Source organism: Stigmatopora nigra, chromosome 1, assembly GCF_051989575.1.
Source record: "Stigmatopora nigra isolate UIUO_SnigA chromosome 1, RoL_Snig_1.1, whole genome shotgun sequence".
Taxonomy (NCBI): Eukaryota; Metazoa; Chordata; class Actinopteri; order Syngnathiformes; family Syngnathidae; genus Stigmatopora; species Stigmatopora nigra.
The window spans coordinates 7,493,204-7,516,067 of NC_135508.1; the positions used below are offsets into that span (position 1 = coordinate 7,493,204).

Sequence of the window (22,864 nt, forward strand, 5' to 3'; positions counted from 1 at the left end):
TACAGTGATCCCTCGCTACTTCGCGGTTCAGCCACCGCGGATTCAGAGCTTCTCGTTTTTTTGGGGGGAAAAATACAAATATTACATTGAAACAACATATTTTACATTTTTTTTGTTATAACATGAATTTCACCCCTTCTACTCGCATTCTATATGGTGTAATGTATACAGGGGGAGTATTTTTTTTTTTTAATTAAACTAAATTAAAATTAAGCATTTTTGAAGGGGCATCCTCGCGAAAAGTCACTTATCGCGGGTGGTCCTGGTCCCCATTAACCACGATAACCGAGGGATCACTGTATATTATTTATTGGGGCGGCTACTATTATCATTATTGTTATTACTATTAATAAGTCGGCGACTTGTCCATGTTACAACGTTATGAATACACCTCAAGGAAAGCCCATTCGGATTCCATCGTGAATTGTTGGAATATCTTCAGCAATTTATAGCACGTTTCCACTTCCAGTGTGTTGTACGCACAGTCTGCGGCACAGTGGCGCTGCAACATTCCAGTTTGCTCCATGGTTCTCCTGTACCCTACTGTATCCCCGCCTATCCCTTCCTCCTCCTCCTCCGCCCTCCCGACGCCAACCCACAGCAACATGACACCGGAGACAAGCGGTCCAAACAAGCCAGCAAATAAATGAGGCGTTCCCATCCGCCCAGTCTGTCTGTCTGCCTGCCGGCCTAACGGAGCTCCAGAGCGTCTGGAGAACAAGCGCATTCGACCGCCCCTGGAAAGATCACTTCCATAGATATACGCCCCCCACCACCCGACGCCGCCGTTATAAACCAGATCAGATTCTCGGATGTTAATTTTTTTAATTTTTAAAAGGCAGAAAAGTCGCGACGCCTGGATAAATTCTTCTCTTTTAGACCGAGAACTAGGAGAGGACGTTGAGGAGGGGGAGGAGGAGGAGGAGGACAAACTCGCTTGTAAGCTTTGGTAGCATTTCTTTAGCATCTAGGCGAGCTAATTGGCTAACGTGTAATTACATGGGAACGTCCTGTTTGCAACGCAGACACTGGGCGTAATCATTTGTTATACATGTAAGAATGCTAAACGCATGATCAAATGACATATGTGTCGTTTTGCGTCACCCTTTTTCCGGCTTTAGTGAAGTTTCCTTGCAGGAGACAGGCGTCTAGATGTTAGCATGTCAGCTTATCGGGATGGCTTGCTTTCGCAATTGCGTTTAATATACGCCAGACAAGCCGATCGCTTTGGTTTTATGTGGGAATCCATCACTGGACGACGTTAGCGTTGTTGTTTTGATCCCCTTTTTTTGACGGCACATGAGCGACTTTTAGTCTGCATCAAATGTATAGCCAGCAGCCAGACAGGACATTTCGACAAATTGAGCTGACCCGAGGATCTGCAAAAGAAGAAACACTGATGTGGTAAAAGCAAAAAAAGAAGAGCAACAGAAAGTACATCAAGTGTGTGGATTAGCACCAAGTTAAAGACCAAAGTCTGTCTATACGATTATGCCTCTGGGTCGAACTACAACGATGCAGTACCTCGCAAAATTCGGCTTTTGCTTGGCGCTTCTCCTTACACCAGTGGCTGGTAAGTTCCATGGCCGTGTATACATTGTCTTATAAATATTGAATACTGTTTATTACAGTGTACACACTGATATCACCGAATTCTTATTTTCTGTTATTGGATTTTCTCAAAGCTCCTTCCCAATTGAGCCAGATCCTCAAATGATAAACACTAATCTTACCCCCAATTCACAACCCCTTGATTTCTGCAATGTTTGCTATATGGAACTCATTTCATTGATATCCACAATGTCCAGTAGCCTTCACAGATAACTCACATCATGAGTGTTCAAGCAAATACCCACAGTTGCTTCTTTTTAATCGTTCTGTGTACAAAGGCCTGGAAAAACACTGCCAAACATACTGCAGGCCTTGTCTGCCAAATGGTGCCCCAACCCCCCTTTTCCAGGCTCTGGGTTGAGGCCAGGCTTCTGTGAGACCTTGAGCTTGAGATAAGATACTGGGACTGCATAGAGATGGAGGAACTGTGTATGTAGGGAATGTGTGGGAAGATGGGACAGTTATTTTTTTGCAAGAGAAAACAATCAAGCTCCTATGGCCTTGGACTTCTGTGTTAAGATTATTGGGTTCCTATTATAAATGTAAAAAAAATACCCATATGGTCTTCATAATGCTGGTTTATAGTACTAGTGTGAAAGGTAGAGGTTGAATAAAATCCACACTGGTGTAATTAATATGGCCATGGTTGTGCCTAGTAACCGTTAATAGATATGTTGTTATCCATTCCAGTTGGAATCTTGGACAGTGATTAATTGTGTGTAATTACCCAAGGAATATTTACTGTATTGTGCATTGGGCCAGTGCCAAATCTATTTTTGTCATATATCCATGGAGAATGAGTTGTAGACGAATTTGACCTGCATTAGGATGGATTTTTCGGCTGAGAAAAGTAATTGTGTTCACTCTTATTGTCGCTTATATTGATGACTGATTTAAAAAAAATATTTAAAATGTGTTTTATTACAATCAGTGCACTTTTGAATATATATTTTTTGACTCAAACATAAGGTTTGTTGTTGTTTTAATCAAAATAGAGAATTGTTCTTGCAATCTTTTTTAAAAATTGTACCAAATACTCTGTATGGTTGCTACATTGAACATATGCAAAACATAAAATCATATTAATATTTAGGGAGCATTTTTTTTAGGAAAACAAAACGCTCAATCAATGTTTTAAACGGTTATTAAACAGGTTTCCACTGGAATTACAGCACTGGTGTCTTTCCATTTAAGTACTATGACTATCTTTGCCACATTATTCATTTAACTCAAAATTCTTATACGATCTTACGATCATTAGACTGACTGGCCATGTCAAACAAAACCTGCATCTTCAACTGAGAAGCTAAAAACATTTATAAACCTTATGAGTAGTATTTCTCTTTCAATTTTGAATTATTGCTAAAAGAATGTATCTAGTATCTCCCAGTCTGTGTGTAAGTGCTTTCAAAGTGCAGGGACTTGCTGCAGAATAAAAGTAAAAATAATTGCAACCATTTGTTGGAGAGTGTGCAACTTCACTACTATACTATTTGTGCCCTTGAGCAAACTCCCTAAAGATACGCTCATTTCTCCTTGAGTATTTGCATTCTGTGCAGTCAGCTTCTGTGACCATATGTAATGGTACAGAATTAAACAAAAATGCGTAATTCTTCAGCTGGGCTTGTAATTGGTCTAAAAATATCAAATAAAAGTTAAAGTTAAGCTTTTATATGTAGACAACAAGATGAAGCATAGTATTTATGCTCCAGCCTCTGACCATGACATATACAGTAGATGGCATCATGTACTATACTACACGTATTAGATGGGTTACTTAATTGACAATTTTTTAGCGTCCTTGCATTTAGCATCATATTTCATACTTGTAGTTGTTTTCTTGACACATTTTTTCTGTCATTGCAAAATGTGTTTTTTTATTCATTCTGCTATTTTGTTTTAATTTCTGAATGTTTTTTATCCATAGTTTTTCTATTCAACTAAAACATGCATTTTTCCCTATATGCCATCATTATTCTGTGTTGGATAATTATGTTTTAGGGGGAGTCCTTTAAAGAATGCAGATTAGATTAATTACCATTTTTTTCATTTCACTGATGTCTATCATGATGCAGCATAATGTAATTTCTATTTTGATATGGATGCACCAATTTTGTTTTGGGTTTCAATATTTGGGTTAGATCACACAGCTTGTTTTGTCTTGCATTCCGTTGCCATCAAAGCAGAAAAGTCTATTAACCCTATCATGCACATACTTTTGGAAATCCTGAATAAGGATTTTTTTTCTTCAAGTGATTTTGTTACTTTAAAGGCATGATCAAAAATTAATCATCTGATGTAACTGTTCAGCGTGGTTAATACTATGTGGTCTAAAAGATAAGATAAAATCTAAACAAGTGAGACTAAGTAAAACATCTGTGATGGTACTGGAAATACAGATCTATATTTTACCAAAGTTACAGAAAGATAAATAGAAGCAAAATTATTTGCTTGTAATTTGAACAACTTATTGAATTTTCTTGTGCATCATAAACATTAGATTTAAGGGAGTAACTCAATTGAATGTTGGAAATTGGTAATAATAATTGGGACAAACGGGATCTCGAGCTTAGTGAAGAAGCTATGATTGTTGGTTCATACATTTTTTTTTTTTTGAAGGATTTTATCGGATCAGCTTGCATACTTGCAATCCTGTGTCCTTGACGAGCAAGAAAAAGACTCTCCTATCCTTTTCAGACAGGGTTTTCATTCTAACATTTAGACATGATATTTCATATTCACATAAGAAATTACAGTGCACCAATTCCCCAACCACGGCTAGTAACAAGCCCAGATCAAAACAGGTTTTGAATGAGTCAGGATGGGCATAAAGCATTTAAAATCGACAACTCAGGCAAATGGCTCTTTTTCGGCTCACTTCAATGGTTGGCATTGAAGAATATAGCATATTGAATATTAGGAGCCAAATTAATTTCAGTTTCAGTTGGACATGAGTAATTTAATATAAGAGTGTTCATACTTAATTTAATTACGTTGTCCAAATTAGGATGAAAATTAAAGCATTCATCATCTGAGTCTCTTACAGTTTCCTTGTTGAGTTTGTAATTTAATTTGGCTATTTTTTTTACCACTTTAAAAGCTGCTGCTGTCAAATCAAACATAAAAGAGATGAAATAATGCCTTCACCAAGTGAAAATCTTACACTTTCTTCATTTCAAAATATATGCTATTTTTCTACATCAAGTGGGATTTACATGCTTACGTGTCTGTAAAAGATGCCACCAATCAAAAAATGGGACTACACCAATCCAAACAATATGACTCGGTTACAGTGAGCTAATTGCCCCTTTATGGTCCAGTTATTCAATGATTGTGAATGATTGGATATTAAAGCAACAGCTTTTTCCATTATTTCCATATTGTAAATATTTTGTATGTCACAAAATTTAACATGAGCATCCCAATAAATGACTTGCTACCACCTTCGTTGATGTAAGATGGCAACATTGTACATTACTTTAAATGTTGAACATTATCATTACATTCAAGAGCTACACAAAATATGGGTGTTGCACACACTTGCTTACTTTGTTCATGCCTATATTAACTATTTAAATAACCAATTTTTTTCTCCTGAAATAAGAATAGGAAGTATAACAAGGTATCTGAGGATGTTAATGTATTTTAACAAACCTATTTTTTACACATTGCTGTCATTTTGAGAAAATTTGAGCCAAATTCAAATATCGGAAGCTGAGGACCCCTGTATTAAGTTTCTGACCCAAATTCCCCAACACTTGACTAAATATCATTTTGGAACAATATGTACAAATGCCTTACCAGTACAAAGGCAGAGCAAAAATGATCCTTACAACCAATTTCACTCAAAACATATGAATTTGTCTAATTCTAAAATAACCAGCTGTTTACCCTGCCTCTCACAAAACATTACTTTCAGTCACTATTTCAAACGGTAGAATATCGGTAGACTTTAGTAACAGCAAAGCTTATCATGAAGCTGGTGAGTTTACCTTTAGTTTTAACGAAGTGGTGTAAATCTAATAATGTGATTGAATTGCCATGTAACCCTGCAATGGCACTTTGAATTTTATCAAGACAAAATCTCTGCACTCAACCTAAATTCTTCAAATTTGAAAAAGTAAACATTTTAAAAGAAGGCCGATAACAAGAAGTCTAAATCGTCTGCAGCATTTTGATTCAACCATTATCTGGTGTATGTGCTTTGTTCATAAATCATCTAAGATTATCTCCTGTGCCCCCCTTGGTGTGTAACAGCACAACACCTCCGTCACTCAGTCATTTGTGTTTTCATCACATATTTGGGAAAGTTAGGGTCAAGAGGGTGGCTTAGGAAGGGGGGGGGGGGGGTGGAAACCAGTATATGATACAAAAGCATTGTGGTCAGTAATTGTGGCCCTACGGTTTGAGGGCAGTGTAAACCCAAGGATTAGCATAACTGTACCAGACCCAGACAGACACAGACTGAGTAGTGGCGGTGTTTTTAGAGGGTGGCAGTCGTTATGCAACAGATGGGACGGATTAAAAGCCTACTTGCCCCTGCTTCATCTCTCTCTCATCTTTAAACAGGCTTGGAATATTGGGGGTGTCAGCAAAGGCCCCCGAATCCAACCCATCCCACCTCAGCAACACAAATGCACCCAAACAACAGCCGTAGCAGGTAGATTAGAGCTGATAAATAGCTTGACTTTCCGCAACAATTGATATTTCAATTACAAATTGTATTTGTACTAAACTAAACTATTTTATTTCTGGGAATTTGAAAGGTTCTAGATAATTACATAGGTATATTCAGCATATCTAGTTATGGAGTGAAGATTAGAGATGTTAGAGTGATAATTTCCCTTTTTGTGTATGGGGAAAAGAATGTGATGATGGCCAGCATACTATCAAAAGAACTAAAATGTAGTTAAAGGTATTCAAATTAAGGTTTTAATATGTGTCAGTAATTAATATCTACTGTCCCCATTGTTTGTACAAATAGTTTTGACCCTAACAAATAGTTTGGTGTTTTGGAACGATACAAAGTGTCCTTATAAATTGAAGAAAAAAAGCATAACAAGCAACATTATTCAATAAGAATATTAGGAAATAATCCAATATGATTTCAAATAACATATGTAATGAAAGGGTGATGCATTTTGCAATAACTCAATGCTTGGCACACTGTCCTCTTCTCACTGCAGTGTCTTGTATCTCTTATGGGACTGGGCAACAGGGACAGATTAGATCTGTTGTTGTTCAGCAATGAGTCTGAGTGGAAGGGGGGTAGTTTGAGAGGGAGGGTGGGGGTACCTAGGGCCACCAGGGAAGAGAGTAACACGCCTGGAGTGGGGGATAGATGCTGGAACTGGAAGTGGGGGTTAGAAGAGAGGGCGGGGTATTAACAAATATCTGGGCCACTGGCAACCACTAAAGTGCCCACCATTATCCAATGAGAGAGCTTGTAGCAGAGCACTACACTCTAGCCTTTTGATATTTCTTTGCCTCTTTCCCCCTCTCGCTCTCATTCTCTTTCTCTCCCTTTCTTTCTCTCTCCGTCTGTCTCTTATCACGCTTAACTGCGCTTGTCTTCATGCTCTAACCAACTATCTAGTGTAGCTGTAGGAGTTGAGCACAAGCTCTACCAAGAAGAATCAGGAACAAGAGTCAGCAGCCATGGCCAATCAGGAATAAACTGTGAGATTAGCTCCCAGCCATAAATGCTCTTAAGCGATTGGGAGAATTTAGTCAACAAAACAATCAACATAATTTTTTTTTTTAAATCCCACCCCCAAAAAACCACTAAAGTTTTCTCATAGTTAAAATTGCAATAACGTACAGTGTTGTTAAAGATATTGATTTAGAAATTGTGAGGTGATTTCAGAGTTTAGTTTCAAAATTCTTTATATATGTTGGAATATAATGTCTCAAAATGTCAAATGTTGAGAACAAAATTAACTAATGTGTTTTATCTAAGCTAGGTTATGTGTCTCAGTTACTTGTGTAAATTCACAAGTTCTGTCAAAGTAGAGCCTGCTGGTAGTGGTGATTTGTTTTCAAGTTTAGATTGTAGAAACATGGATATTCAAAGAAAGATGGGTTATTCTTATGTCAAACTATCATTAGCCTTCATGGTCAAGTCTGTTTGTTTTACTGTCTCGGGTGTTGTCACCGACTGTGCACTTCCTTCAATTGTCCCGATATATTTCCTCCCTTGGAGAATGTATCATGATGTCCGTCACCCCTCCCTTGTGCACGACATAACCAGTAATATCCGAATATATACTCAAGGAAGTGGATTCCACAAGGAAAACAATTGCATGTGCAGGTCTAAGATTGATAGGGATGTTGAGGTTGGTTTTATTTAAATGTAATTCGAACAAAATATTTTTCCCCGAAAAATGTTTTGTGTCTACAGTAAAAATAACAAAAAAACAGGTTTTAGTTGATATTGCATTTGTGGAATAAATTGAAACGATTGTTTCTTCCATTTTCATCCTTGCCACGGAGCCACTATTTTTCTCATTACCGCCCTCTGCTGTCAGACAAAATCAATGTCAAAACAGCTCAGAGCAGCTATGACGTGAATGTCACATGACCAAGCGTAGAGGAAGGATTGTGTTTTTTATCGCACTAACGCAAGGGCGGTTTGACATGACAGTTTGAACCCAAAATCAGTTTACTGCGTGATACACTTACGTATTTATTTACCCTTCCAAGTTGAGCTAATACTCGCTTGTCTGAAACACAATCCGTGAACTTTGGGTAGGAAACTGAAACAATCACAAGCTGGCCAGCAGGCCTCGATTAATGCCGGACTGTGGAAATAACAAATACCTTGAAAATTGATTATTTTGTCTGCCCTTGTTTTTTTTGTGAAGGCAACAGATATGTGGTAATTGCAGGCCTATTTTTTTCATATTATTCCAGAATTGGTCATAAGTACTCATAGGAAATTATATTGATAAATCTTTTCGGGGGTAAAATGATATTTAATACATTGTGAACCAACTGTAAATGAAGTGTTTTGCTTTGTTTCCGAATTACGTCATGTTATATAGTGTCTTATGTTGAGTTGTAGTGGTATACAGCATTTAGTTGCAGCTTGGATTGATCTTAAAGTACTATATAAATAACCTTGACTTGAGTTGAGTTCTTAAAGGCCATACATACAAAAATAAAACAGGATTTCACATCGAAAATGTGAGAAAACCCTTTGTACCACTCTGCCTCCCCCCCCTCAGGCTCGCTTGACCTTGGGTACAACGCAACCACTCTTGCGTGTATAATAGGCGTAGCCCCTGTAAACAGAGGAAGGGGGGGGGGGTGTTTAGAGGACAGGCCATATAGATTATCACGTTTTTCTATCTCAGATGATGCTGTCTATGTAGACAGACACATATACAGTTTTTTCAAATCCAGTCACTTCCGTTATTGAAATGGACATCCAGTAACAAGTTTTGCTGTGGCACATTGTAGATTTCACATCATTGTTTTTGACAGAGAGACTATTGTCTGATAATAATCTCTGATGTATTGATTAGCAGATCATCAATTTAAAAAATAAATGGAGTATGACAAACTGTTTCCTTAGACGCAATACTCATGACTTTTTTATTTCCATAAACAGTGCATTGAAACCAAATTGTTTCCCAAGATCGGTGCTTTGATGTTTGACAAGCTTTGACTGTACATTTGCGCTTACAAATATTGTGTGTTGTAATCAATGTTCCCTCTAATTTTTCGTTGGTCTGGGCAGAAAGACAACCTCTCTGAGCGCACAGAGTAACACTGTGAGGGACATCATCCTTGCTCGCTATGGGCACAACAGTATCATACCTGCCATAAGCAGGTGCATGTTAATGTTCCCTCTCAGTTTTCATGTAAAACATGCTGTAAACACAAAAAAAACATAAAAGTGGAAAGAGCTACTGCCAATGGCTGCCATGTAAACATCGCCATCAAGGGGATAGGGGTTAAAAAAAAAGTTTGGATTTTATTTACTGCGTGCCATATGATTGCTGCTGCACAGAGAAGACGAGAGTAGTGCGCAATTGCAAATGCATTTTTGACAAGTAGGAATGAACAGTTGTTTTCCAGTTTATTAAAAAGCATCAATACCGTTTTATAGGATTTGTATTCAATTTATTTTGTTGCTAAATATGTTTTTACGGCACTCTTGATGCCGTGGTCATTGGCGATGAGGAAAGTAGATTTCTAGTTTGTTATTGTCAACAGTGTTGAAATGTGGATGAAAGGTCAAAACACTTAACTACTGCACTTATAATAAATTGTTATTTACTAAAAAAAACCCTAATCTCATCCTTTTTGTAGCGGCACAGGGCGAAGAGCGGGAGTGTGCTTTTAACGACCAACATCAGGAGGTTGAGCGAGTAGCTCTGGGCGAAGGCCTAGTCTCTCCGGAGAATACAACCATCCGATGTTCCAAGGGTAACCACTGCTTCGGCTTGTGGGAGAAAAGTACACCAGGCGAATTCCGACTAGTCAAACAAGGTATGATAAGCATAAAATGATAGAAGACAAACCAAAATGTATCTAATGTAGTTTGCATGATGTATGTTTACTCTATTTTGCCATGGACCATTGATTTGATTTAATTATGTTAGCATTACTATATTTCCCCTTATTTTGGCTACTTGGTGTGTGTTGTCTGTCCAGCTGACAGCACGGGTTCTTGCAAATTCATGGAAATTCCTGAAATGTAATATAATTTAAAAAGAACTTGGAATTTTCTCCTGTTTGACTGACGCTAAAGTTTTCCTCTTTTACCCTAATGGATTTTTGGTGCTTTTGGGGGGGAAACAGATATAGGACACTTAATTCAGACCTTGTAATTTCTCAATATTTGTGTGGTTAATCGCCATTAGGATGCTGGACCCACCTTGGTGACCACGAAGATTGTCGTGATGACCATTGCAGAGTGACAAAGATCCAGAACGGGACATACCACTTCTGCTGTTGTGGCACTGACATGTGCAATGTCAACTTCACAGAAGACTTTTCGCCTCCCAGCCCCACTACTGCACATCCCATCTGTACGTGCACACACACACACAGGCACACTAAGGCACACTCATACTTTATAATTTATAAACACTGGAAATCTCAACTTTTTGCTATTGTTCTTTCACAGCAACCATAGTTGGGATAAGCGTTATTACGCCAGCCTTTTTTAATATTCATGGTTTACACTTGATAACAGACCCATATTACACTTCCTTGTACATTGAAGTTTTAGTTCCCGGTAAAGATTTTGTGGGGGGATACGAGTTCCCCAGTTACACAAAAGTAGACACGTGTATTGTCCATTGTTCCTTCTTCAAGGCTTAGAAATGACTTAAATACAGTGTGTATTCTATGGGTAGGCATGCGCAGGTGGCAGAACACATACATACACGCACACACTACTTTTTATGTTGCCATTCCACATTCCTCAGAATTCAAGGCGTCTGTATTATCAGTCTGTCTGCGTGTGGTTTAGTGACTGATCTTAGCAAACAGGTGACAAGGGAAACATAGAAAGCAGACAATGGATTAAAAATGATATTTTCTCCATTACCTCTAATTATTGACATTTAAACGAGCTACTAGTATTGCCCTTGAAAACTATTTTTTTTAATGTGGCTTGGCCCTAGCATTGTAGTATAGGTTGTTTTGGTTACAGGGTACAATGAAATCTCTAAACATTTAAGACAGGAGCAGTATGTGCTGCTCTACATTAGAAAGCTTGGTTTCGGCCAGATCGCAGATACTCAAACTAGATCAGAGGTGCCATTGCCAAACACATTTTGGTTCAAAGGGGCCACACACAACATTTGGTTATGTCTCAAGTAAGCAGCATCAGTGTATTTTTGTCCTAATAATTTAATAATGACACCAAAGCATTTTCACCTCTCACTTTCAGAGATCAATCATGTAATATTCACCTACTATATTTTCACGACTATAAGGCCCACCGCATTATAAGGCGCACCCTCAACGAATGACATTTTTTCCATATATAAAAGGCGCACTGTCTATTTTGGAGAAAATTTAAGACTTTTAAGTGCACCTTATTGTCGTGAAAATACGGTAATTGCTATTGACTTCCAGGTATGAAGCACTCACTACTTTACAGTCACCTCCTGAGCCAGCCATTGTTGATGTTTTTGATTTTTTTTGCATAAAATCTTGCAGTGGGGGAGGAGCTATATGATGGAAGATTTTGTAAACTAAGATGGGCATCTGCATACTTAACAGTATTGTTTCAGTGTGTTTTTAATATCCGACAGTGGTGGTTTTTCGTTTTTGGTTTTCTGTTTTTTCCATATATAAGGCGCACTGTATTATAAGGTGCACTGTCTATTTTGGAGAAAATGTAAGACTTTTGAGTGTGCCTTTTAGTCGTGAAAATATGGTACATTCAATTTTAACAATTCTACAAATTTGGTTTTACACATGCACACACACACATGTAAATACACAATATATCAACTCAAAATTATGGTACACATACTCAGAAAAAAACTCAAGTAAAAAATTAAGTAATAATAGATTTTCTAGTGATTCTGTTAAATGGCCATGAGGAGATGGGATTAAAGCACTTTGAGTACCTCGAAAGTTAAAAAGCACTATAAAAGTGGAAGCCCATTCAACATTTTATCATTAGCTTTCCAGCAAACCACATCATTTTATATGAATCACTTGAAGACCATGAAAAACAGAAATACTCTAAGTATGTTTTAACCGTTTGCTCTCCGGTTTATTTATTTATTTATTTTGTATGATCTGTTTTCCCTACAGACCCTCATACTCTGAGTTACGAAGAGACAATAATCATTGCCCTGGCAACAGTCTCTGTGCTGGCTGTCGTCGCTGTAGCTGCTTTCTTTGGTTATCGCATGATGCGTGGTGAGTCTCCATGGTGCATTGGCAAGAAGAAGAAAAGACCATGTTCAGTAGCTCAATCTTTTCAATAAAGGGGTCACACAATCACTGTTTTAAACGAGATTAACCAGAATACAGTTTAATTGATTTCTTCATTCTGTGGAAACTCAATCCTTTTTTCTTTGTTTTACAGGAGACCGTAAGCAAGGTCTTCACAATTTGAATATGATGGAGGCTGCTGGCTCAGAGAGCTCTTTGGACCTAGATAATCTTAAACTGCTTGAGGTATGTTCCCCCTTAAAATCTGACCGGTCCCATTTTTATTTCCTAAAAAAATATATATAACTTATTCTCCCCTAAATAGGCCAATATACAGTACAACGTAGCTCACCTCCAGCATTTACCTACCGTATTTTCAAGACTATAAGGCGCACCGCATTATAAGGCGCAACCCCAATGAATATGTTTTCCAAATATAAGGCACACTGTCTATTTTGGAGAAAATGTAAGACTTTTAAGTGCGCCTTATAGTCGTGAAAATACGGTAATTGCTATTGACTTCCAGGTATGAAGCACTCAGTACACAGTCACCTCTAGAGCCAGCCATTGTTAATGTTTTAGATTTTTTTTGTATAAAATCTTGCTGTGGGGGAGGAGCTATATGATGAAAGATGTTGTAAACTAAGGTGGCATCTGCATATTTAACAGTATTGTTTCAGTTCAGGCGTTTGTGTTTTTTTAATATCAGACAGTGGTGGTTTTTCGTTTTTGGTTTTCTGTTTTTTCCATATATAAGGCACACTGGATTAAAGGGCGCACCGTCTATTTTGGAGAAAATTTAGGACTTTTAAGTGCGCCTTATAGTCGTGAATATACGGTACTTTAACTGAGCGAGGCTAAAGAATGTTCGTGCCTGTGATGCATTTTGTGTTCAATGTTTTTGTTTGTTGGATATCTATATGAAAGGTCGCCACTAACTTAATAACTGAATCCTGAGCAACTCAATAACCATAATTAAATTTCATGCCCACAGTTTGATTTTTTTTATGTTAGATTGCCTCTCATCTGCCTTTCATATGGTTCTGTTTTCTCTACTTGCATCCTAAATCGCTAAACCTTCAATCTGATTTTATATCTTGGATGAGTTTGCTCTAAGGACAGATACTTACATATAAAGTGCTCAACATAAACAAGTACATGTCAGAATATGGTTGAAAAAGTTGAGTTTCCTTTCAGAATTACCATATTTTCACGACTATAAGGCACACCCTCAACAAATGATACATTTTAATTTTTTTTTATATATAAAGCACACTGGATTATAAGGCGCTCTGTCTATTTTTGAGACCATTTCAGAATTTTAAGTGCGCCTTATAGTCGTGAAAATACGGTAGACTTTCCTACGCCTACCGTTCTGCAAAAACGTTTGTTTATTAGATTTGTACTAACTAAAATTTGTTTTCTTAAACAAATGTTGCCACTCTGACTCCAAACCAATATGTCTTGTGAATTTTGGAGTCAATTTGAGATGAAACATTTGAAGATCTTAAACTTCACAATTCTGAAAATTATTGTGCTTACCAACCACTGATTGAATGGGGCTTTCATGTTTTTTTTTTTTTATTCTCTACCCTTCTTCCTTTGCCCCCCTTTCTTTTAGCTGATTGGCCGGGGCCGATACGGCATTGTCTATTGCGGCTCCCTAGATGAGCGACCTGTTGCCGTCAAGGTTTTTACTGCCAGTAACCGTCAGAACTTTCTAAATGAATGCTCCATATACCGGCTGCCACTGCTGGAGCACGACAACATCGCTTGCTTCGTGGCTGCCGATGAGCGAACAGGCTCAGAGGGGCGTACCGAGTACCTGCTGGTCATGGATTACTACCCACACGTGAGTGATGTGATTCCCAAATGTCTACTGGCAATTAAGGCAATATGCACACTTAGTGTGCTTGAATACAATGTTTGTGCATTCTACATGATGTGATTTTCAGAGCGTAAAGTGCATTAAGTAGTATAATTTACAAACGTATTAGTAATTTAAATAGTTTAAAGCTAGTTGTGTATCAGTACTTTAATAATGCAATCGCATTTTCAAATAGTTGGCCCACTATACACCACCACATGTGTCAAAGTGGCGGCCCGGGGGCCATATCTGGCCCGCCGCATCATTTTGTGTGGCCCGGGAAAGTAAATCATGAGTGCCGACTTTCTGTTTTAGGATCAAATTAAAATGAAGAGTATAGATTATATTAAATTTCCTGATTTTCCCCCTTTTAAATCAATAATTGTATTTTTTAATCATTTTTTTCTGTATTTTTAGTTAAAAAAATCATTTTGTAAAATCTAAAAAATATATATAAAAAGCTAAAATAAACATTGTTTTAGATCCATCAAAAAACTGAATATTCAGGGCTTTTAATCCAGTTCTTATAATCCATTTATATAAAATTAAATCTAAATATTACATTGAGTTGACGTTAACGCGTCCTGCAAAACAACCCGAGTCTGACACCCTTGCTATATACACCATTATATTAATACTTCAAATCAACTTTTTCCAGGTCCAGATACTAAAAACCTTTCTGATGAAATAATTTTTTTAAAAAAGTGTTTTTTCAATGCCAGGTAGAAGCATAATATAATTAAAAATATTTTCTTAAGTATAAAACCTGGATCACCTGAATGTTATTTATGTGACTCGATAAAACTAGTAGTATGTCACTTGGCCTTAGTCGATGATGCAATTGTAGTTGCAAATAAAGACTCAGCATTTTTCCCCACTCGCACACATCACTTGTCCTCTTGTCAGACTTGAAGCTCAATGCTGCTGATTTATTTGACTTTGCCGCCTCATCAACTCCACATCTTACGATAGTGCCCCTTTTTCCCCTCATCCTTCATTTTCCTGCCCTAGGGATCCTTGAGCCGCTACCTGAGCGTTCAGATCAACGACTGGGTCAACAGCTGCCGGCTTGCTCATTCCGTCACTCGTGGCTTGGCGTATCTGCACACAGAACTCTTCAAAGGAGGTCAGCTACCAATTTTTTGGGGGGAAAATTATTCTGAAAGCCCTGTCAAAAGTTTAAAATGATTTATACGCCACACACCACAACTATGTGTGGGTCATTGCGTCACTGAGAAACGCTCTTTCATTCTTCCTGTGCAGCATGACCTATTTAAACCCAAGTCATCTAAAATTATTTAGAAGGATGATGTGAGTTGATATGAATACTCTTGAGGCTTAGTAAATTCACTCTTCATAGGCAGAACTGACGACTAAAGTGAGCGATACTCCTTCGGTTCTCCTCATTGTTTTGAATCAGTCGATGTACTCATCACAGTAGTCAGCGAGGCTTTCAAGTAGCGATGGAGAGGGAGTAAAAGGCAAGTGGATGAGCAAGTGACACGCAAAGAATTGGAAGGGAAAGAAGAGTTGTTTGGTGTACTTTCAGCAACTGTTGTTCTCTTGGGGCAGTATGTTTGCACATACAGCGAATATTTGGCAATATATTCATAATCTTATTGTTGGGAGAGTTGAGAGATGAAATATTTTTGCAGTCTTTGAAAAGTACATTATGTTTTGGTAGAACGTCAAGAAAGGAGAATGGAGTTTTATGCAGAGATCTGTTTGATATATCATTAAATACTAATATATACTGGTATCATGACTCACAGGTTTTAACTGGATTCATGCGTCATTTATTTATTAGGCAAATTTTTTGCTTGTAAATTCAAATTGCAGGACTGTTTCAGCCACATCCAGTGAAACGCAGGGTTTTATGGTTTTTAGTAATGAAAATATCTGTTTTAACTATCAAAATAAAACTATGAAAGTAAATATAACTCAATTAAATGGAGTGTTTTAATCTGCAAAAAGATCGACAGCATGACATTGCACAACGTAAAAAAAAAACAATTAATCAAGGGACTCAGGTCAAGGAATACAATATCACAATCTGCCTCGTCACGTGATTTACCGTATTTTCACGACTATAAGGCGCACAGCATTATAAGGCGCTCATTGAATGAATTTTTTTCTAGCACTGTCTATTTTGAGGAAAATTTAAGACCCTTAAGTGCGCCTTATAGTCGTGAAAATACGGTAATTGCTATTGACTTCCACGTATGAAGCACTCACTACACAGTCACCTCTAGAGCCAGCCATTGTTGATGTTTTGGATTTTTTTTGTATTAAATCTTGCAGTGGGGGAGGAGCTATATGATGGAAGATGTTAAAAACTAAGATGGCATCTGCATATTTAACAGTATTTTCTCAGTTCAGGCGTTTGTGTTTTTTTAATATCCGACAGTGGTGTTTTTTTCGTTTTTGGTTTTCTGTTTTTTCCATATATAAGGCACACTGGATTATAAGATGCACTGTCTATTTTGGAGAACATTTAAGACTTTTAAGTGCGCCTTATAGTCGTGAAAATACGGTACATTAGTTTTTTTCTTCTCAGTTTATATGTACTATACTAGGGTTTTGTTATGATAGTCAATTTTAGAATCAATTTAACCCTCCCTTGTATCATCTGAAAGTACATATATATTCTTTGCATTTTCTTTTGATCAAATATTTCTTCTTCTTTCTTTCAAAGACATGTACAAACCAGCGGTCTCCCACAGGGACCTGAATAGTCGGAATATTCTTGTCAAGGCCGATGGCACTTGTGTGATCATTGATTTTGGCCTGTCTATGAAACTGACGGGTAACCGACAAGCACGCCACGGCGAGGAGGAAAACGCTGCCATCAGTGAGGTAAGAGACGAAACCTTTAGTTACAGACAATCAAAAAAGAATTTAGTCAAGAGGAATAGCAGTGAATTTGTCCTGTTTTTTAACCTCTTTATAGGTGGGCACCATCCGTTACATGGCGCCAGAAGTGCTGGAGGGAGCAGTAAATCTAAGGGACTGTGAGTCTGCACTGAAGCAGGTGGACATGTACGCTCTGGGTCTGGTCTACTGGGAGACCTTCATGAGATGCACAGATCTTTTCCCCGGTGAGACTTAGCACATGCATATAATGGCAAAAATTCACATCTTTTAGAGTAGGCGCATAAGACTGGTTGCTGAATTTATATTTATATATATCCCTACCCCCAATGAACCTTTTCTAGGAGAGTCTGTACCAGAGTACCAGGTGGCATTCCAGGCGGAAGCCGGAAACCACCCGACGTTTGAGGACATGCAAGTGCTGGTGTCAAGGGAGAAGCAACGGCCCAAATTCCCAGAGGCCTGGAAAGAGAACAGCTTGGTATGTGTGTGTCTGTGTGTGTTTTTGTGTGTGTCACACAAAAACAGGAGGGAAGCAACAGAAGTGCCAGGGTATCAAAATCTGTGTTAAAAAAAAGCCACTTTTTTGGCAGTGGAAAGTGTTTGCGAACGATGACCTGTGTCTCTTATCTGGCAGGCTGTTCGTTCTTTAAAAGAAACTATGGATGACTGCTGGGACCAAGATGCAGAGGCCCGCCTCACAGCCCAATGTGCAGAGGAACGTCTGGCAGAATTGCTCCTCATTTGGGACCGTTCCAAATCGGTCAGCCCCACGCTCAACCCCATGTCAACCACTCTGCATAATGAAAGGTAAGGAGGGATCTTCACCCATATCACCCATAATAATGTCTGCTATTTAAAATCGTAAATATTCTTGTCCTACATTTAAATCCAGGAACCGCGTAACACCCAAGTCTGGCCCATATGGGGATCATTCCTCCACTTATATCGAAGAGCAGGAGGGCATGCCTAAAAACACACAGGGCGATACCTTAGGCTCTGCGGGAGGCCGAGTTGGAACTGGAGAAAGGAACAGGAACTCGATCAATCAGGAGCGCCAGCAGCAAGCAAACGCCCGGCTGCCCAGCCCCGAAGGTAGCAGCACCAGCATGGGTTTCAGAGGGAGTCCCTCGGCCTCCACTACGACCACCACCATCATTTCTGAGTCCGAGGGGCCGGTGGGAGGCCCGACGGTCCCGGTCTGTCTCCACCTGACTCAGGAAGACCTGGAGACTACCAAGCTTGACCCCAAAGAGGTGGACAAGAACCTGAAGGAAAGCTCAGATGAGAACCTAATGGAACACTCTCAAAAGCAGTTCTGCTCGCCGGACCCTCTGAGCCCAGGAAGTTCAAGTTTGCTGTACCCCCTCATCAAGATGGCCAGTGAGGCCTCGGGTACGTCGGAACCCGTTGCTCCAATGCCCACCGCTGTCTTCCCACTTCCCAAGCAACAGAACCTGCCCAAAAGGCCATCAAGCTTGTCTCTGCGTAACAAGCCTCCCAAGAAGGAGTCGTCATCTTCTTCTCTCAGGTTCAAGTTCGGACGCTCGGGCAAGTCAAACCTGCGGCAAGTGGAGGCTTCTAAGATGAACACCGGTTCCGTGACAGGCCCCAATTTGGATGCAGAAGCTCATCGGGGTGCGGGTATAAACAATATAACCGCTCTACGGGACGTGCACGCTAATGGCAGTGTAAGTGGCACCGTTAACGGTCACAATGGCGTCATGGTCTCTTCCGTGGCCCCGGTTGGAGATACAGGTTTTGGAGGATCTGCTTTCATCCCCAATGGAAACGGAGCATTACGGTCGGATGATAGCCGCCTCAGCCTCGGCGTCATCACGGCCAGCCCCGACGAACATGAGCCTCTTCTGAGCCGCGAGCAACCCGATCCCAGGGACGCGTCCTCCACCGTGGTCGCCCTACGCTCGGGCCGACCCAACACCAACAATAACAATAGCAACACCGGCCAAGGCCGGGGCGATGGCAACAGTGGAGGAGAGAGCGACGGAGGTGGAGAGGAGGACTCGAGTATGGGAGCGGGAAGTGGGGCTCCTAACGGGCCACCCAGCGAAAGCACAGGACCCGGCTCCACAGTTTCGGAATTCCCAGTGACGGTCACCATGCGAGATGAGTCCTTGCTCAGGCAACCCAAAGTTCGCAGACCAGAGAGACCCAATTCGTTGGACCTGTCCTTCACCACACAAGACCTGGCTTCTCTAGGTGAGACGCTAACTGTTTACTTTGTATGTCATTGACTTTCATTGTATACACAGGTACAGGGGTGGGCAAACTTTTGGGCCCAGGGGCCACATTGATTTTAAAAATTTGACAGATGGGCCGGGTCAGCACAAGAGACGATACATATAAAAAAGTGCATCCGTTAACAGTACATATGAAACATAAACAGAAAAAAGGACTAAAGTATTAAAATACTCATCATTAAAGTAAAAAGTATAAAGTACATAGTAAAGTAAAAAGGAAGGTATTAAGAAATATTAATTATTAGAGGCGCCATCTTGGGGAAAGAAAAAAAACATTTGGACAATGTCGGCGAAAAAAAGCCTAGCGGGCCGTAGTTTTCCCATTTCTGACTTATACACTGGTATCTTGATTTAAGAGAAAGACACTTGAGTTAAGATTTTTTAATTGAATGATCAAATTATCAATCAAAAGCCCCATTTCGACACACCCTGTAATTTGATAATGTTTTTACCGTTTTAGTCTTTACGCTGCATCTGTAAGCGGCCAAGCGAATCATTTCCAGCTCATGTTGGAGTACATAAAGTCTAAAAACAGCCATAAGTGAAACTAGCATACTTTAAATGCTATCTGCAAATGAACACTGTTTCTTATGCTAATCTGGATTCATATATTTCACATTGGACAGCAGTCACAAAGTCTCAAAGTCCACCCTTCAGGCAACACTAATCCATGTCATTTCCTATTTGCAGGCGCCAGTTTGGGGCACCCCGACAACGCTTTGGGCACCAGCGATAAGATCAAGAAACGCGTCAAGACGCCATACTCCCTGAAGAAATGGCGACCGACCACGTGGGTCATCTCCACAGACGCCCGAGGGCTCGAGGTCAACAACAACAACAACAACACCGGCTCCGGTCGGGGCCAAGGCCACAATCGGCCCAAATCCACTTCGGCCATCTACATGCGAGGTGGAGACTTGGTCGGCGAGCGTGACGACACACACGTCTGAGACTGTCAAAGACTGAACAAACCCATTGAGGTTATCACTTTTTGTTTTGAGGGGTGTCAGCTCAGAATCAGCAAGAGGAAGCTACAGGGAATGGTGGCATAAGAGTCAAGTCCTCCCATGTACAGTAACAGTAATTAAGGTCTCGCTGCTGTTTTGTCTATTCCGATGGCGTCATGTGCTTTAAACGCAATCTATGCAGCGTTCTTTCCCGCTCAACCATTTCCTTCATTGCAGCCGTTGTCCATTTTACGTTCGTACGAGTGTTCTCTTTCTACGTGCACTTTGAGCGGACGAGTTCTCCGTCTCTGGTCCCGCCCGTGACGATGGCGACGCGGAATTCAATCACGTGCTTTCGTTTTGTTGCTTCATTCAAGCAGAAGGCCCCGTTGAAAAGAAGAAATGGTCTTAAAAAGACAGAAAGAACTCCTTTTTATTTGTATTTGATTTTTTGTATGCAAGACTTGTTTATCGTGGACTTTCCATGTTATTGTTTCATCACACTATTTTAATTGTGCAATAGGATGTACTAGTTGTTAGTTGCTTTTCATATGTTATTGTTTTTAACCATCAATCATGTTTTAAATATGTCAATCTCCTTTTTGCACTTATGATTACTCACAATCATCTTTTTTTGCCCACTCAAGCAAGCCCCGATGGAAGAAGAAAATCAAATGACAATCCTTTTTCCATCTTTCTTAAATGGGGTACCAACAATCAAGCTCATGTGAGCGATTGAGAAAATTGGGACCTCCCACATTTCCACACAATCTCACCATACATGGTATGTTTGTTTAATGCTCACAATCGAAGACACTTGTCTAATTGCCACACAATGTTACGTTTCATTTCATCTATGTGACTGAATTTACTACTCGGAGGGACTTAATAGAGGTGAAAAAGTCCCATTTTCACTTTTTGGGGAATTGTGATGGAAATATATATATATTAAAAAAAAATAAAAGTGGCAGAAACAATAACCTAACCTCCTTTTCAAAGCACGCTGAATATTTGTGCGTGTACTGGTCACATTGCTTAATGTCTGAATGGGTGCTTCTACTTTGTGTGTATGTGTGATTCTTTGAGTAATTTGTTTGTCTGAAGTCCAGCGCTGTACATTCAATGTTTGTTGTAACCATTCTGTATTCCCAGCGCCAATTCAGGATGAATTAAAAAAAAAAAAAAATCCCATTTAAGTTTTGTAATCAGTAATTTGTATGCAAGAAGAAAAAAATATATTATTGCATTTATTTGCATATTTTTTTAATGGAATTCTGTGTTACATTCAATGGACGTGGATGACCTTGGATTCCATTGCTTCATGTTTGCTTGATACAATTTCCATAAACATTTTAAGATACTATGGAAGAAAAAAAATCTCAATAAATGTATGAAAACTTGGTTTTTTTGTCTGTTTGGGGTGGGTCTGGCAAGGGAAATATTACAATATAAAAATAAAATATGGCTTTGCCTCTTGTGAAACAGTGTCTTTCTGTTTTCATTCATCTTGATCTCATTAATTTCACTTCATTTGTCAATGTATATTACAACTCCCCCAGATGGTAAGATATACCAGGGAGTCGCAACTACCACAGCAGAAGTATTCAGTCAATAATGAGTCAGACATACACTGCAAGTCGCCTTCAGTGATAATTTATGTACAACAAAGTCCAAAAAAACTTAGACTATGGGATTACATAGGGGAAGCACGAGATATTAAAGTGGCACCCTCAAATAAACACGGTAAAAAAACACCCAGACAGGATTTCAAATGAACACCCTCAAAAATACAAGAAACAAGGCCCAAGGGTGCCACTGTCAGAACTGATGTAATCAAAGTCTAGACAGGGAAATAACTTCGTATATAAATGCACAAACTATATGTATACACCGGGGTGTCTAAGCTTATCTCAAGTCCCCCTATGTCACCCAAAATCTTTAACTTTGCCAACATAATAACTAAATATAACAAGGAGTAGCGTACTCACATTACCAGGTGAGGCTGGGGCAATCAAACTTTACTTTATACTACACCATGTGCTTTCCAAGGAAAGAAGGGAGTCAAAATCATGCATCAAGACAAACCAAGTCAGTTTAAATAAGGACAGGAAGTGAATCTTAATTGGAGGAGGAATGATGGGGAATTAGTCACAGCTGTGTTGGCCTGGGCGGGGCTTTGTCACAGGGGTGGAGCCACAGCTCCATGTACCTGAGGAAAAGAAACCACACCCCTCCTACATAGTGTGTGTCCAGGCTGCCAGCAGTAACAATGTATATTTATATTTATAAAAATGTAATGATGAATAATATTTATTTTAAAAGAATAATAATTTATTTTTTTTACTACTGTACCCTGAAAGTGGGATAATCTGTCAATCATCTAACTGCCTGTCCCTCAA

General features: G+C 39.3%; 1 protein-coding gene across 1 annotated transcript; it reads left to right on the forward strand.

The window, feature by feature from the left end:
* The first annotated feature begins 578 nt into the window (after nt 1-578).
* bmpr2b (bone morphogenetic protein receptor, type II b (serine/threonine kinase)) lies at nt 579-21,947 on the forward strand. Its single transcript, XM_077715304.1, has 13 exons — nt 579-1,573; nt 9,928-10,107; nt 10,482-10,649; nt 12,397-12,504; nt 12,674-12,765; nt 14,141-14,371; nt 15,398-15,512; nt 17,082-17,242; nt 17,337-17,484; nt 17,602-17,738; nt 17,895-18,067; nt 18,153-19,477; nt 20,209-21,947. The coding sequence occupies exons 1-13, from the start codon at nt 1,492-1,494 to the stop codon at nt 20,466-20,468; spliced, it is 3,180 nt and encodes a 1,059-aa protein (XP_077571430.1). The 5' UTR covers nt 579-1,491; the 3' UTR covers nt 20,469-21,947.
* Nucleotides 21,948-22,864: the final 917 nt, after the last annotated feature.

Coding starts and splice junctions, on each gene's coding strand:
- bmpr2b (XM_077715304.1), top strand. CDS start 1,492: ATGCCTCTGGGTCGAACTACAACGATGCAGTACCTCGCAAAATTCGGC. Junction 1,574..9,927: donor TCTCCTTACACCAGTGGCTG/GTAAGTTCCATG, acceptor TCCTTTTTGTAG/CGGCACAGGGCGAAGAGCGG. Junction 17,485..17,601: donor ATGCACAGATCTTTTCCCCG/GTGAGACTTAGC, acceptor AACCTTTTCTAG/GAGAGTCTGTACCAGAGTAC.